We start from the raw sequence: 17,024 nt of genomic DNA, 5'->3' as shown, positions 1-17,024 counted from the left end.
GCCAATTTCCCACACAGCTGTCAGATACCAAAAGGATTTAGTAGTCAGTTCAACAAAACCACACAAAGCAGTTCACCAGATCCTCCGATGCTTGGCCTAACATCAGAGAATCTGTACCCTGCTTATCAGGCTCGGTTATGCAAATTTCCAGGTAAAACAAACAAACAAAAATGAATTTAAGACCCTTCTACCTAAAAAGTTCAAGAACGCACTCCCACGGATGACAAAACAAATGCCACTCAACACCATTTTACTCTGCCAACCATTGGTCACCGTATTTACCTATGCCCCACACTAAAACACTTCAAAAAAGGGGAGTGGCTCGTTATTAAAAGGTTATTACCTATTAGGTTCTAGGCCTTGGAAATCACCAGATCAATCCTTTTCACGACCTACCAATACTTACTGGAATTCGGCTTCCTTCACTAGTTAGTTAAATACAATCATCACACTTGCAAATGTCCCCCGTACTCACGACGCTAGGGACAAATGCTGTGTCACTGAGAAAAGCAAGTATTTTTCTGAAATCAAAAGGAAACTGTCAAAGAAAGTCGCTAACCTGTGCCCTCGGGCTACGCCAGTCCCTACAAGCGGCCAGAACTGAATGTCCCTAAACCCACGTGCAGCCGGCGGCAGCTGCCGTCTCACCGGAAGCCCCCGACCCACACGACCTGTCAAGGGGAGGCTGCGCCCGCCGGGGTCCACCTGCGTGGCCCGGGGCTGCTCCTCACCATTTCCAGGGGAGCGCCGGGGCCTTCGGGGTGTCCGCTGCCCGGGGCCGGACTGGCCCTGCCCTCCGGCGTCTTCCGCTCACTGTGGCGCTTCAGGCCGCTCGCGTCGCCTCGGCCCCCGGCCTCCCGGCGCCGCCGTTGCCGGCTCCACAGGTACACGGCGCCCGCGCCCAGCAGCAGGGGCGCCCCGACCGCCAGCGCCAGCTGCCATCGCGGCAGGCCCCCCGTGCCTGGGGCCGCGCCGCTGCCCACCCCACTCCCGGAGCCGGGCGCAGTCGCCGCGACCACTGCCGCCTCCACCGGCTTAGAGGCGGCCATGACGATCGTCCTCCGCCACTGCCTCCCTGCTGGTCGCGGGCGCCACAGTCACCAGGGAGCGTGCGAGGAGAGACAGGAGGGAGGGAAGACAGGGAGCGAGCACGCCAGGCAGCGGGAGCGGACGACAGACAAGGGCCAGAGGTCGCCGGAAGCCCGGGGCATGCCGGGACAGACCTGCCGCCCCGGGCCTCCCCGCTCCACCGTAGCGGAGGAGGCGGGAAGAACCACTTCCGGGTCACAGGGAACTGGGCGTGCTAGGGACCCCGCGGCAGGCTTTTGGCCCCGCTGCTGTTCGTAAGACTAACTTCCGGGGTCTTGGGCCGCTGTGGGAGCCGGTGTCGTTCCCTCCGCTTTCGGAAAGAAGGGCAGGGGGCCCTCCTGTCTAGCGCACAGAGGAGGGGCGCGTGTAGGGCGGGTTTGTGGTGCGCAGGCGGTCAGAACCGAGGAGGAGGCCCGGCGGCCCCGGGAATGGGCGGGACTGCCGGGGAGCTGCGAAGGCGATTGGCTGGCGGGGGGGCGGGGCCGAGCCGCCGGTCTGTTGGCGGAGTTTGGACCCCAGTCTCGTTGGCACCGCTTGGAACTCTCGCCTGTTAGGTCTGTTACCGTTGGCGTGTCCGGAAGCCCGACGGAGGGGAAGGACTTTTAAGGATGTGTGCGGAAAGAGTCCACAGTCGAAGATGGCCTACTGTCTTCCCCCATGTTCTTATCCCTACCATGGCCAGATTTTAGCTCGGACGAACTTGAGGTTATCGGGGCCAACAGCAGATGGCAGACATCAGACTGGGCGGAAACGGGAAAACCTAGGTTGGCTCCAGTCAAAACGACCAGAACGGGGTCCCTGCGGCTTCCCATCTGCACCAATTGTGAAGTTGATGACGTCTGTGTGTAAGGAGGTTCTGGAACTGATAGGCTGGAAACGTGACGCCCCGGAGTCCCCACTGCTTGCAGCTTTGCTATACATATTTGTGTCCTGTGCTGGATTCCCCCGAGACCCCAGCCACACCAGCGCCTGATGGCCCACTGCCGTGCTTGTTTTGCACTCGCTGTCTCAGCCCGCTTCTCTCTTTATTCCCGAGTCGAAATTTCGGTTCATAGCTTTCATATATCTAATAGCTTTGTCAAGTCCTTTCCCTATGCTCTGCACCAGACCTCTTTAAATACAGAAATTTCTCTTGCAAGGAATTGTTTGGAATTCATAGTATTTTCGAAAGAAAAGACATATATTAATAGAGAATCAGAGTCTAGAACTATGGCTCCCATTTCAGGTATACTTGTGTGCGGACCCTTATATTAAAAATTGACAGATGATCCTTTTGCTTTGGGGTATAACAGGATTTTCAACATAACAGTAGGCCTACATAAAGATCAAAAAGAGATCAAGTGGCACCAAAATAGACTGATTGAATTAGAATGGCCTAATTTGAAAGTTTCAGGATCATTGTTTTTCTCTTGCTTCTTGTAAGTTCCTATTAGTAAACTGCTTTCAGGCCATAGGGTTCCTTAGCAACAGACTAAAAAGATGAGCTAAAAATAATAGGAATAGAATTGAGTTGATCAGTTAGTGGTTGTTGCAGGCAAATCGGCTTCTCTCTCTTCCTGATCTCCAACCCCCCAAGGCAAGTCTTCTGCCCCTTAACCTAATTTCTCTCGCCTTTTCAGAACAGAGTTAGGATTTTTCTTTGCTGAAATTTCAATTTTTCCTTCAGCCTCAGAGGAGATTGCAGAATCCTAGTAATTACCAACTATTGATAGGAACTGAAACATTTAAAGTGTAAACAAAACAAAACAAAACAAAACTTTGGGGCCAGGTTGGTGGTCTAGTGGTTAAGTTGCTCGTGTTCCGCTAATTGGGTTCCGAGTGCAGAACCACACTACTTGCTACAGCCATGCTGAGTCAGCGACCCACATACAAAATAGAGGAAGATTGGCATAGATGTTAGCTCAGGGTGAATGAATCTTCTTCAGCAGAAGAAAAAACCCCAAAACTTTTATTTATTGGAATAGGTAATAGATTGTTATGGTTACAATCCAAAAGTTACCCCCGTCCCCGTCACCCAGTTCCCCTCTCCAAAGGCAATCAATGTTAGAATTTCTTGAAGCATTTTGTTTAATTAAGTAATATTTATCTAAAATGTTGGTTTTGTTTGATTTTATTTTTAGTGTCAGCATCAGTAAATGAATTCATCTTGTTACTTTTATACTTTGTTAAACATCTCATTTCTGTTCCTAGTCTGTTCAACTCTTTTCTCCCCCATTTCCTAATTGATTATAGTGTAGAACTGAGTAAGAATGTCACTAGCTCTGTGAACTTACTGATCTGATCCATAAATTTCTAAGCTGTGAAATAGGGAAAACACACCTCTCAGGTTATAGTAAAGATTTAATTAGGTAATATTTAAGGTCTTTTTGGTGTAATGTTTATTACAAAATGGTAGACACTCAAACCTTAGTTCTCTGTTTTTCTAAATTTTAAAGTAGGGAAGTAAAGAACTATGTTTCCTTCCTAAAAAATCAAAGTTTTGCATATGTTATCATAGACATTTTCTTTTTCTTGCTAGAGTAATGGAACTCAATAGAAGCAGCTTTCTTCACCTCTTCTCTGGTCTGTATTTTAGGAAGCTAGTCTGTCTAGTGGACTGGGATTCAGAAGACCTGAGTTCTTATTCTAGATGTTAATACCAGTGTGCTGTGTGTGTGACTATGGGCACCTTTACTTTCTATGTAGTGTGACCAGTGGATTAGATGATTTCTAAGGCTCCCCACAGCTTTCCAGTTGTATGATTCTATCCCCTCACTTGTCATTGCTGCACCGAGGCTTTCTGATTGGTGGAGTTGGTGGAGAGCTGGTTGATTGGTGTCCAGACCTTCCAGTGAGTCCACCAATGTGCTTATATGAAGCACACACATACAAAGCTCCATTCTCTTTCAAGTCTTCCTTAGGTTTCCATTCTCTCTCTCTTTTTCTTCACTGAAAAATTACTGGGAAGAATTGTCTACACCTGTTACCTCTACTTATTTATCACTCATTTCATCCAAAATCTCTTGTAATATAGTTTCTAGCTGTAGTACTAGTCTGAAACTGCTCTAAAGGTCACTGAATTCATTGTTTGTTTGAGATATATATATATACACTCACACATCCTAATGGTTCTGTTTCTCTGGAGAAAATGTGCAAGTTGCTTTGGATCTGTGTGATGTGTAGAGGCTGGAAGAGTTTTGAGGCACATTCTAGAAAAAGCCAAGATTGCTGTGAAGGAACTGTAGGTAGATAGAGGACATTAAAGATGATTCTGGTGAGAGCTCATAAAGAAAAGAGGAGAGCTGGAGTCAAAGCTTCCATCTTCTTACAGAAATATAAATAATCATGAACAGAGTGTTGATAGAAATCAGGGTGTTAAAGGCCATTTCAGTGAGATCTCAATGGAATTGAACAGGTGATTGGAAACTGGAGGAAAGCGATCCTTGTTATAAAGTAGCAAAGAACTTGGCTGAATTGTGTTATAGTGTTTTGTAGAAGGTAGAACTTTGAATGATGAAATTGGATATTTAGCAGAGGAGATTTCTAAGCAAAATATTAAAGATGTGGCTTGGGTCATCCTTACTACTTATAGTAAAATACAAGAAGAGAGATGAATTGAAGAAGGAACTGTTTTGTTTTTTTCCAATGGCTCTTTTTTTTTTAAATGATTTTATTGAGGTCATAATGGTTTATAACATTGTGTAATTTCAGGTGCACATTATTATTTATCTGTATAGACAGTTTCTGTATAGACTGCATTGTGCTCACCAGCAATAGTCTAGTTTTTATCTGTCACCATATATGTGTGCCCCTTTATCCCTTCTGCCCACCTCCCAACACCCTTCCCCTCTGGTAACTACTAATCTGTTCTCTTTATCCATGTGTTTATCTTCCACATATGAGTGAAATCATGTGTGTTTGTCTTTCTCTGGCTTATTTCACTTAACATAGTACCCTCAAGGTCCATCCATGTTGTTAAAAATGGGATGATTTTGTCTTTTTTTATAGCTGAGCAGTATTCCATTGTATATATATATATATATATACCACATCTTCTTTATCCAATCAACAGTCGATGAGCACTTGGGTTGCTTCCACCTGTTGGCTATTGTGAATAATGCTGCAGTGAACACAGGGGTGCATGAATCTCTTTGAATTGTTGATTTCAAGTTCTTTGAATAAATACCCAGTAGTGGAATGGCTGGATCGTATGGTATTTCTATTTTTAATTTTTTGAGAAATCTCCATACTGTTTTCCATAGTGGCTGCACCAGTTTGCACTCCCACCAGCAGTGTATGATGGTTCCCTTTTCTCCACATCCGCTCCAACATTTGTTATTTCTTGTCTTGTTAATTATAGCCATTCTGACAGGTGTAAGGTGATATCTCATTGCAGTTTTGATTTGCATTTCCCTAATAATTAGTGATGTCGAACATCTTTTCATGTGCCTATTGGCCATCTGTATGTCTTTGGAAAAATGTGTGTTCATATCCTCTGTCCATTTTTTGATCGGATTGCTTGTTTTATTTTTGTTGTTGAGTTGTATGAGATCTTTATTTATTTTGGAAGTTAACCGCTTGTTGGGTTTATGATTTGCAAATATTTTCTCCCAGTTGGTGGGTTGTCTTTTCATTTTGTTCATGGTTTTCTTTCCCTTGCAGAAGATTTTTAGTGTGATGTAGTCCCATTTATTTATTTTTTCTTTTGTTTCCCTTCCTTAAGTAGACATAGTATTCGAAAAGATGCTGGTAAGACCTATGTTGAAGAGTGTACTGCCTATATATGTTTTCAGGTTCTTACATTCAAGTCTTTGATGCATTTTGAGTTAATTTTTTGTATATGGTGTAGAGTAATGGTCTACTTTCATTCCTTTGCATGTGGCTGTCCAATTTTTCTAACACCGTTTCTTCAAGAGACTTCCCTTTCTTCATTGTATGTTCTTGGCTCCTTTGTCAAAGATTAGCTGTCCATAGATGTGCGGTTTTATTTCTGGGCTTTCAGTTCTGTTTCACTGATCTGTGTGTCTGTTTTTCTGCCGGTACCATGCTATTTTGATTACTATAGCTTTGTAGTACATTTTGAAGTCAGGGGTTCTGATGCCTCCATCTTTGTTCTTTTTTCTCAGGATTTCTTTGGCTACTTGGGGTCTTTTGTTGTTCCATGTAACTTTTAGGATTCTTTGTTCTGTTTCCATGAAGATTGTCATTGGGATTCTGATTGGGATTGCATTGAATCTTTAGACTGCTTTAGGTAATATGGACATTTTAACTATGTTTATGCTTCTAATCCATGAGTGTGAAATGTCTTTCCATTTCCTTGTGTCTTCTTGAATTTCTTTCAATAATGTCATATAGTTGTCAGTGTATAGGTCTTTCACTTCCTTGGTTAAATTTATTCCTAGATATTTTATTCTTTTTGTTGCAATTGTAAATGGAACTATATTCTTGACTTTTCCTTCTGCTAGTTTGTTGTTAATGTATAGAAATACAAGTGATTTTTCTTAGTTGACTTTGTACCCCACAACTTTGCTGTAGTTGTTGATTATTTCTAATAGTTTTCTGGTGGGTTCTTTAGGGTTTTCTATAATGTAGAGTCATATTATCTGCAAACAGAGTTTTACCTCTTCCTTTCCAATTTGGATACCTTTTATTTCTTTTTCTTGCCCAATTACTCTGGCCAAACCTCTAGTACTATGTTGAATAAGAATGGTGAGAGTGGGTACCCTTGTCTTGTTCCTGTTCTCAGAGGGATGGCTTTCAGTTTTCCACTGTTAAATGTGATGTTGGCTGTGGGTTTGTCATATATGAGCTTTATTATCTTGAAATACTTTCCTTCTATGCCCATTTTATTGAGAGGTTTTATCATAAATGGATGTCGGATCTTGTCAAATGTGTATCACATTGATTGATTTGCAGGTGTTGAACCATACTTGCACCTCTGATATAAATTCCACTTGATCATGGTGTATGATCATTTAATGTATTGTTATATTTGATTTGCTAGTATTTTGTTGAGGATTTTTGCATCTATGTTCATTAGCAATATCAGCCTGAGATTTTCCTTTTTTGTGTTGTCTTTGTCTGGTTTTGGTACCAGGGTAATGTTGGGCCTCATAGAATGAGTTAGAAAGCATTCTGTCTTCTTCAGTTTTTTTGGAATAGTTTGAGAAGGATAGGTATTAAATCTTCTTTGAATGTGTGGTAGAATTCTCCAGAGAAGCCATCTGGTCCTGGACTTTTATTTTTGGGGAGGTTTTCATTACTGTTTCAATCTCTTTACTTGTGATTGGCCTATTCAGATTCTCTGTTTATTCTTGATTCAGTTTTGGGAGGTTGTATGAGTCTAAGAATTTATCCATTTCTCCTAGATTGTCCAATATGTTGGCATATAGTTTTCCACAGTATTCTCTTATAATCCTTTGTATTTCTGTGGTATCTATTGTAATTTCTCCTCTTTCATTTCTAATTTTATTTATTTGAGCCTTCTCTCTTTTCTCCTTAGTGAGTCTGGCTAGGGTTTGTCAATTTTGTTTTTGTTAGAGAACTATCTCTTAGTTTCATTGATCCTTTCTACTGTTTTTTTGGTTTCTGTTTCATTTATTTCTCTCTAATTTTTATTATTTCCCTCCTTCTTCTGATTTTGGGCTTTGTTTGTTCTTCTTTTTCCAGTTCTGTTAGGGGTAGTTTAAAATTACTTGATATTTTCCTTATTTGTTGAGGTGCGCCTGCATTGACTTTGAATTTCCATCTTAGAACTACTTTTGCTGCATCCCATATGAATTAGTATGGTTTATTTTCATTTTCATTTGTCTCCATGAATTTTGATTTCTCTCTTGATTTCTGCATTGATCCAATGGTTGTTCAGTAGAATGTTGTTTAGTCTCCACATATTTGTGACTTTACCCTCTTTTTCTTGTAGTTGATTTCTAGTTTCACAGCATTGTGGTTGGAAAAGATGCTTGATATGATCTCAATCTTCTTAAATTTATTGAGGCTTGCCTTGTTTCCCAACATATGGTCTGTCTTTGAGACTGTTCCATGTGCACTGGAGAAGAATGTGTATTCTGCTGTTTTGGGGTGGAATGTTCTTTATATATCTGTCAAGTCCATCTAGCCTAGTTTTTCATTTAATTCTGCTATTTCCTTATTGACTCTCTGTCTGGATGATCTATCCATTGATGTAAGTGGGATGTTGAGGTCCCTTACTATTATTATGCTGCTGCCAGTTTCTCCCTTTAGGTTTGTTAATAGTTGCTTTATATACTTTGGTGCTCTTGTGTTAGGTGCATATATATTCATAAGTGTCATGTCTTCCTGGTGGAATATCCTTTTTATCATTATATACTACCCCTTTTTGTCTCTCATTGCCTATTTTATCTTGAAGTCTGCTTTGTCTGATGTAAGTATGGCAACACCTGCTTTCTTTTGCTTGCCATTTGCTTGAGTATCATCTTCCATCCCTTCACTCTGAGTCTGTGTTTATCTTTAGAGCTGAGATGTGTTTCCTGGGGGCAGCATATTGTTGGGTCTTGTTTTCCAATCCACCTGGCCACTCTGTGTCTTTTGATTGGAGAATTCAATCCATTTACATTTAGAGTAATTATTGATATATGAGAAATTAATACTGCCATTTTATCTCTTGTTTTCCAGTTGTTCTATATTTCCATTGTTTCTCTTCCCTTGTATTTCTGACTGCCATTTCTATTTGGAGGTTTTCTGTGATGGTTTTCTCAGTTTTCTCTGTATTTATTATTTGTATCTCTGCTCTCATTTTTTGTTTAGCGGTTACCATGAGGTTTGTATAAAAGATCTCATAGATGAGATAGTCCATTTTCTGATAGCCTCTTATCTCTGTTAGCCTGAGCATCTTCCATCCCTTTCCTCTTCCCCTTCTAAGTTATTGTTGTCACAAATTATTATGCTTTGTGTTATGAGTTTGTGATTAAATTGAAGTGTTCTTAGTTATTTTTGATGGTTTCCTTCCCTTTATCTTTTATGTTATAATTGTTTGCTGATCTGTTCTGATAGAGAGCTGCAATTTTCTGATTCTTTCTATTTATCTCCTTGCCCAAGAATTGTAAACTTTTTCATTTTTTGTTTTAGGTACGAGGGCCTTCTTGATCATTTCTTGTTAGGGAGGTCTAGTGGCGATGAACTCCCTCAGCTTTTGTTTATCTGAGAAAGGTTTTATTTCTCTGTCTGAAAGATATTTTTGCTGGATAGAGTATTCTTGGCTGAAAGTTTTTGTCTTTCAGTATTTTGACTATATCATTCTACCTTCTCCAAGCCTATAAGGTTTCTGCTGAGAAATCCGCTGAAAGCCTGCTAAGGGTTCCTTTGTCGGTTATTCTCTTCTCCCTTGCTGATTCTCCACAAGAGGCAGTGGATAATATTTGTGACAGGTGCCATTAGCCTTTCTTTATAGCTGCCACAGATTCAACCCACACAGACACATTCTAAGAAAGCAGGAGCTGGCTAGGAGAGGATTGCCTCTGCTTTCTGCTGAGGAGCTCACTTCTGGGCATGTTGTTGCAGGTCTAAATGAAATCTCACAATTTCACAAGTCATTGCCAGCTGTAGAACTCTGTGTAAATGTTGGGCAGTAGTATCATTTTCATTAAGTCTCGATATTTCTGCAGGAGAGCAGAGGAGGTTGTGCAGATTCCTCATTTTAAGAGATCTGGAAGCTCACGTTGTGATTTGTGTTAATAACTGTGTCTAGAAAGGAGACTCCCAAGGCACTGTTCTATGTAACATATTGCTCTCTTCCCTCTAAGGAACAAGAAGCTCTTCTGTATTTGTAAAGATTCGATATTGGAGATAGGGTCCGGTAAAGAAATAATCCTTTTTCCTTGAGTGCTTGGAGGTAGGAAGACATGTGTGCTTGGATGTGCGCTAAGCTGATTATCATGTGGGTGGATGTCTAGGGAAGTATGAACCTGACTCAGCCGAGCTTTGGGGGAAAAGATTTTGCTCATTCCAGGTTGTAGCGTTATTGGAAATCCAGAGAAGAGAAAGCCATACGTGCATGCATGCATGTAGGCAGGGAGCGTTGAGTTGGCTGCAGAAGTCTCTTATTTGGGTAATCCTTCATCTAGCTTCTCTTTGCTTATGCTGAAAGAATGTTTATCAAGGTTTTAATTCTCTTAAGGACTGTAATTAGAAGTGTTTCGTATCTATCTTATTGCCAGGGTAACTAGGGTTACTACCTACAGACATGCTGTAGAAGTCTGCTTATGTAGTACCTGAATTAATACAAGGCAAATCCTATCTGGGCGCAGAGGTAATTATTCAATGATGAATTCACTGTGTAATCACTATACATTTGCTGGTGTCCTGTAGTGAGTCAGGCATTGTGCATTGGAGAGAAAATGATGAGGTAAGAAATAATCTTGTTAACTAAAGAGTTCAGTCTATTCAGAAAGCAAGATATGTAAAGTAATACATGAAGTGAACAACTTGTAATACATATAATACATAGCACACTTATGAAGCAAGGATATATTTCTTGTGTCCTTGTTGTGGTTGCTTTCCTGTTAAACAGTGGCATGGTTTAGACGCATTAGTCCAGCCAGGTAGAGCACAAGGCCAGGGTTGCAGGCTCAGTTTTCAGAGATGTTGGTTAGCACAGAGCAAACCTATATTTTGTCCCTAGCCAACTCTCTGAGGCCAGCAGTCCTGTGTAGGAGGCCCAGGCTCAGAAGGCCTGGGCATTGCCTGCTTTACCTCTAGCTACCGGAAACCAGTCAGCCCCTTCCACTTTCTGGAGTGCTAGTTGTGCTGATATTAGCATCACAAGGTAAACAAGGTTTACTTGTTAAAAGCTTGGGAAATGCTGGGTTGAACAGTTTCCTTTAGTTCAGGACATCTCCAAATCTTTACTATGTTCTTATACTATGTGTTCCTTCGGGCGGGGAACATCATCAACAGCATCTGGTCTCGATTTTACTTGCCTCCAGGATCCGCTTTTTATGGGGAGCATCTTTTGGAACTAGTGTTATGTGAGAGAAACTTTGGAATGTGCCAGTTTACCTGATGTGTAACATGAGAAGATGGGAATGTTATACTTATTTTTGGTGACTCTATTTGGGTATAATCTCAAACTTATGGAATAGTTGCAAATATGGAGTGAGAAATTTCTGTATTAGTTGAATTCACAACTGTTTACATTTTTCCCTATTTGGTTTATCATTCTCTATGTGTGTTTGTGTGTGTGTGTATAGATATATATGTATATATGTATATATATGCATATTATTTTTTGAACCAATTGAGAGTCAGTTGGAGACATCATAGTCCTTTATCATTAAATACTACATATATATTTCCTAAAAGCAAGAACCTTCTCTTTTATAACCACATTTTAGTTATTAAAATCAGGGAATTTAACATTGATACAGTTTATCTATATATTATTTTCCATTGGTAGCTCAGCAGGCTGGATGGCCTCTCTTGCTTTTGTTCCACAAGGACACGCTCAATGAGGGTTGTGTGGGCTGAGCTGTTCTCCATGCCCATCAACTTGTGGCTGGCGAATATCAGCCTCTTGTTGGAGACAGCATTGAGATTGATGTAACTAAAGAACTTCATGAAATATTTCTCCCACTCATTCTTCCAGAAGTACACCCAAATGATGAGTACACTGAGAACCCGGTCCACGTTGAGCACATGCAAGTTTTCATCTTGAAGCAGGCAGCTGAAGATGAGAGGTGGATAGTGCATGAAGCCCTCAGGCTGCACGGAGCCCTCAGGACTGGTCCAGTAATGGAAGTTGTCGTGAAGGCCAGACTAGGCCAAGTCTGATACCTCTGTGAGCCCAAACATCTCGGCCAAGGTGAGGTGGTACAATCAGTTGACAAGGCTAATGGTCTTAATCAAGAAGTCATTGCAGTGGATTCAAAGGCACATCATGTTGAAATACTGGGCCCGCCAAGGAACTCCTCCATGTTCTGCTCTGAGATCACCACCTTGCCACTGTAGAAGTAGTCCAGGAGCTGGTCCACCAGGCCTGTACTCAGCTGGTTGTGGTCAAGGGTGATAAAGAGCTCCTCGTGGTCTTCACATCATCGATAGAGTGAGGTGCTTTACTGCTGGAGAGACCGCAGCCAGCACATTGCAATGTGCAAAGAGACATGGTGGTCTACAGTCAGGGCCCTGGCCCAGGACTCTGCAGTTCCCTGTTCTTCAGTTTCTGAAGCATGAAGTTGTCATGGTTTTCTTGGTGAATATCCATTTCATGGTGCTTCTGGCTGGCTGTTCCTGGAGCTTGGCTGCAGGCGCCACCACCCTGGGTGCCTGCCTGAGTGGCCTAGGCCGAGGGCTGAAGCAGTGGTGGGCTCGGCCGGGGCAGTGCTGGGGGGTGCAGGCAGGGGCCAAGCTTGGCAGGCAGCCGGGAGACCGTACCTGCAGCTGGAAGGGCATGGCTCAGGGCAGCGCCTCCACTCCCCCACGGCAATTCAACCCCTGGCTAGTGCCGGCCAATTGAGGAAGGAACTGTTAATTGTAAGGAATTCTTTTTTTTTTTGAGGAGGGTTAACCCTAAGCCAACATCTGCTGCCAATCCTCCTCTTTTTGCTGAGGAAGAATGGCCCTGAGCTAACGTCTGTGCCCATCTTCCTCTACTTTATATGTGGGATGCTTGCCATAGCATGGCTTGATAAGTGGTGGGTAGCCCCGCACCCGGGATCTGAGCCAGCGAACCCCGGGCAACTAAAGTAGAGCAGGAGAACTTAACTGCTACGCCACCAGGCCGGCCCCTGGAAAATTCTTAGCCTATCCATATTCCAAAAAATGAGAAAGCTTGTCCTGAAGAGAACACTAAGGTTGTGGCTGAACAACCATGTGATAAAGAGATTATGGCTATAACTCAGGGACTTAGTCATCTCAGCAAAGCCGGGAATGGAGATGGGATTATACCAGCAAAACACTGCCAGCTGGGACTAAAGAGGACCAAAAACAAAAGAGGAATGAAGGAAGGCTGTTGGACTTTGGGGATTTCACAAGATGCGACCATAGTGCTATTTGGCTTCAAAGATGCTTTATTCAAGAAAAGAGAAGAAGAACGATCCAAAGGCTGTTCAAAAGTCAGGGCTACCACTCCCCCCACAGACACAGAGGGCAAGGCTAGTTCCTCCTCTATTGCAAAGTGGGGGGCCACTGGGGTGCCCCTGCCCAGTGCCTCAGGGGCACTTCAGAGAGCTCAGGGCAGGGCTGCCCCCCAGCCGCCAGAGCTGTGAAGGTGCCACTGCCACTCCAGTGGATCTGGAGGGCAGAATTCCAAACCAAAGAGGACTACTCTTAACCCTTACGATCTAATGGAATTTACCTGGCTAAGTTTTGTGCTTGCTTGGGAACCATCACCCTTGCCTTCTTCCCTGTTTCACCCTTTTGGGATGGGAGTGTCTATAATATGCCTGTCACGCCATTGTATTTGGCAAGCACGTAACATGTCTGCTTTCACAGGTTCACAGCTGGAGAGGAGTTTTGCCTTAGGATGAATCATATATCAAGTCCCACTCATACCTGATTTAGATGATATTTAAATGAAACTTTGGACTTTAGATTTTAGAGTAGATGCTGGAATGAGTTAAGACTTTTGGGTCTGTTGGATGGAATGAATGTATTTTGCATGTGAGAAGAACATGAATTATTAGGGGCCAGGGGCTCCACTCCCTGTACCAAAATCTGTATTGGTCGGCTAGGGCTGCAATAACCAAATGCCATAGACTGGGTGGCTTAAGCAACAGAATTTATTTCTTATAGTTCTGGAAGCTGAGAAGTTCAAGATCAAGGTTCTGGCCAATTCACTTTCTGGTGAGGGCTCTATTCCCAGCTTGCAGATGGCTGCCTTCTCTCTGCATCCTCACATGACCTCTTTTTTTTGTGCTCACCAAGGGGAGAGAGAGAAAAAAGCAAGCTCTTAGTGTCTCTTCTTACAAGGGCACTAATCCCATTGGATGAGGGCCCCACCCTCATGACCTCATCTAATCCTAATTACCTCTGAAAGGCCCCATCTCCAAATACCATCACATTGGGGGTTAGGACTTCAACAGATGAATTTTGAGGGGACACAAACATTCAATCCATAACAGCTATAGTAGGCACCTTATAAATATTGTTTTGAATAAATGATATTAAAGGGTATCGAAGAAGGAAAAATGGCATTCAAGATGTAGTAATAATGTTAATTTACTTAAAACAATATTGAGTGCCTACTGTATGCAGGTCTTCCTCTAAATTCCCAAAATACTTTTTCTGGAACTTTCTTAAAACATCGCTTGCTACCCTGTTTTATAGAATTATACTTGTCCTACCTCATCTGCTGGACTACAGGCATCCCAGATCAGGATATATGTCTGATTTATCTTGTATCTTGTACAGTGCTTAACACACTGCATCCTCTAATGTGCTATGTCAGAGCAAAGGAATATGTTCTCTTTGCATTGGACCATACAGCAGTTTATATTTCTTCCCCACAATCACCACATTGCCATAATTATTGTTCTCATTTGTGCTACCCATACTCAATTCTGAGTCCTTGAAGGGTGAGGACCATGTTCTAGTCATCTTTGTACTCCTGCATCTATTACAGGGCTGTGCATACAAGGGATGTTTGTTAACTTGTTTATCTACCCAAGCTGGTACCTGACATATGGTCAGTGCTGAATAAAGAGTTGATGAAGTGTTTGTTGAACAAGTTCCTGACTGCTGCTTCATCTCCATTACTGCTGCCAACGTTAATTGTCTAGTGCCACCACTGCTGTCTAACACTGTTGGTATCAGCTGGGAAGCCAACTCAATTGCTGCTACTGCTACCATCACCAGAAATAGTCTGCTTCCATCACCACTGTCATCATAGCCACTAGTTCCCAGTCCCAACCATGCTGTAGTCACTGCTGCCACCACCTCCACCACTGCAGCTGCTTCCATTGGGACCTGCTTCGTTTTTCCTTTGTATCCCACTCATGATATATAGAAGCCCCTGTTTTCCCTGAGCCCTCATGCTGGCAATTTTTCTCCAACTTTCTTCTGACGGTTTCTGCCCTATTCAACTTCTATCAAAGCATCAGTTGAGTGGGTGGTACTGCTTTGTTTCTCAGGGGAATGTCACTTTATGATTCAATCAAGTGGCTGCTCTTTTTGCTGTCAGAAGGAGCCCCTGCATTTGTCTTCAGGGTACAGTCTACAATAACCCTAGTTCCCTCTCCTTAGCTGTGACTGATAGCTCATATGTACACTTTATGCGCTCATTTGCTACCTTTCTGCCCACTCACAAAGATTTATAAGATCTTTCCATCCTTGTTAACTTAGTTCATTGCCACCCACAAGAATTTGTGTCATTTGCAGATGTAGAAACGTTGCCTTGCACTTTATGAATAAGATATTACATGCAGGTTATACTAATTGTGCCCTGCACAAGGGTGCTGGGGCGAGGGGAGTGCTGAGGTCCAGCCTGCACTTTGTGCATCACATGCTGGTGTCGGGCTGAGTCTGCCTGGAGAAAGGTGCCCCTTTTTCTGACTTGCATGAAGCTGCTGGTCCATCACTAAGTGATGAGCCTGCAGTGGAGTATCCACCCGTAAAGCACACTGTTTTCTGGTTCACTCCTTTAAGACTAGTAGCCCTGGTTTTGCAGACCTGATCTTAGCTGCTCTAGCGCTGAGCTGAGGTCCTCTGGGCTATGCTTCCCTAGCTCTACCTTTTGTTGTTTTTCCTAACCAGTGGAAAATAGCCTCAATTTCCAACAATGAGGAAGAGACTCGATTTTGTTAAATTATGAGAAAATGTAAAATCACAAAAAATAGTTTCTGTACCTATGTTCCAGTTATCCATTGCTGCTTAACAAACTCTCCCAAGTGGTAGTGGTTTAAAACAACTATATTATACGGCTTACAATTTTGTTGCTCAGGAATTTGGGCATGGCTTGATTGATCCTTCTCTTCTGCTGGTGTCAACAGAGTTTACTTTCCTGGAAGATGGGCTGGTCTGCAGGGTTCAAGACGGCTTCTCTCAGTGTCCTTGGTGTAGATGACCTGAAGACTGGCCTCATTTGAGAGTGTCCAGTGGAGCACCTTCTTGTGGCCTCTCCAGCACTCAGTCAGGGTAGTCAGGCTCACGTGGCAGCTCAGGTTTCCCAGAGAGAGTGTTCCAAGAGCCCCAGGCGGAGGCTGCAAAGCTTTCCAAAACATAACCTCTACCCCATTTTATGGGTCAAGCATGTTGCTAAGGCTAACACAGATTCATAGGATGGTGAATTATACTCCAACTCTCAATGGGAGAAGTAGCAAAAAAGTTGCAATTATTTACAATCTACCGCCATATTCTACCAAAATTTAACCAATGTTAATATTTTGCCATATTTGCTTGTGACACAATTAGGAAAACATTTTGTTAAAGAACCTTGACAAAAGTCATGTGAAAGTCTAAATAAATATCTTACCTAACAGCGAAATGGTAGTAGTTTTCTCTTTGAAGTCAAGAACCAGTTAGGGATTCCAGGTTCTATTACATAGTACTGAAGGTGTTAGCCAAAATGACACAAAAAAGGAAATAAAAGGATATTGGAAATGAAGAAGTAACTTTTCATTATTTATAGACAATATGGTTGTCTCCATAGAAAAATCCAAGAAAATCTGTAACGTACTAGAACCAATAAAATATTTCAGCAACATTGCTGGATAAAAGTTAACGCTGTCCTCAAATTGGTCCTTTGTGCTTTCCAAACTATTGGCTATTTTGTGGTTCTCCTGTTCTCAGGTCAAGCAGATGCCCTGTTGCTTCCTTCTTTTTGCCCCTCCCTGGATGGCTCTACTAGGTCTCAGCTGTTGGTGATTGGACCCCATACTCTCTGCTTGATAGTGGAGGATACCTTGTCACCTGTATTTGTTGTGGAGTTGTCCAGGGTGTTTTCCTCTACAAATGTTCTGTTGGTTTTTATATGGGGATTCAGAGAGATT

At 42.6% G+C, this 17,024-nt stretch overlaps 1 protein-coding gene and 1 long non-coding RNA gene across 3 annotated transcripts in view; one reads left to right on the top strand and one right to left on the bottom strand.

Annotated features, from left to right (window-relative positions):
• TOMM70 (translocase of outer mitochondrial membrane 70) overlaps positions 1-2,213 on the bottom strand; it is a 34,573-nt gene extending 32,360 nt beyond the window's left edge. Inside the window, exon 1 of the mRNA XM_014732669.3 lies at positions 732-2,213. Coding sequence (XP_014588155.2) covers positions 732-1,049 — 318 coding nt within the window. The 5' untranslated portion in view covers positions 1,050-2,213. The remainder of the gene's footprint in view (positions 1-731) is intronic.
• On the top strand, positions 1,289-16,756 carry LOC138919009 (uncharacterized). Of its 2 annotated transcripts, none has more exons than XR_011428895.1 (2): positions 1,289-1,934; positions 11,687-16,756. It is a non-coding gene; the product is annotated as an uncharacterized lncRNA (long non-coding RNA). The 2 variants fall into 2 exon arrangements; XR_011428896.1 differs by having other exon boundaries at positions 1,289-2,314; positions 11,687-16,519.
• Positions 16,757-17,024: the final 268 nt, after the last annotated feature.

The sequence above is a fragment of the Equus caballus genome, chromosome 19 (genome assembly GCF_041296265.1).
Source record: "Equus caballus isolate H_3958 breed thoroughbred chromosome 19, TB-T2T, whole genome shotgun sequence".
In the NCBI taxonomy this organism is placed as follows: Eukaryota; Metazoa; Chordata; class Mammalia; order Perissodactyla; family Equidae; genus Equus; species Equus caballus.
The sequence above is the reverse complement of the archived record's forward strand: the minus strand, read 5'-3'. Positions and strand labels throughout refer to the sequence as shown.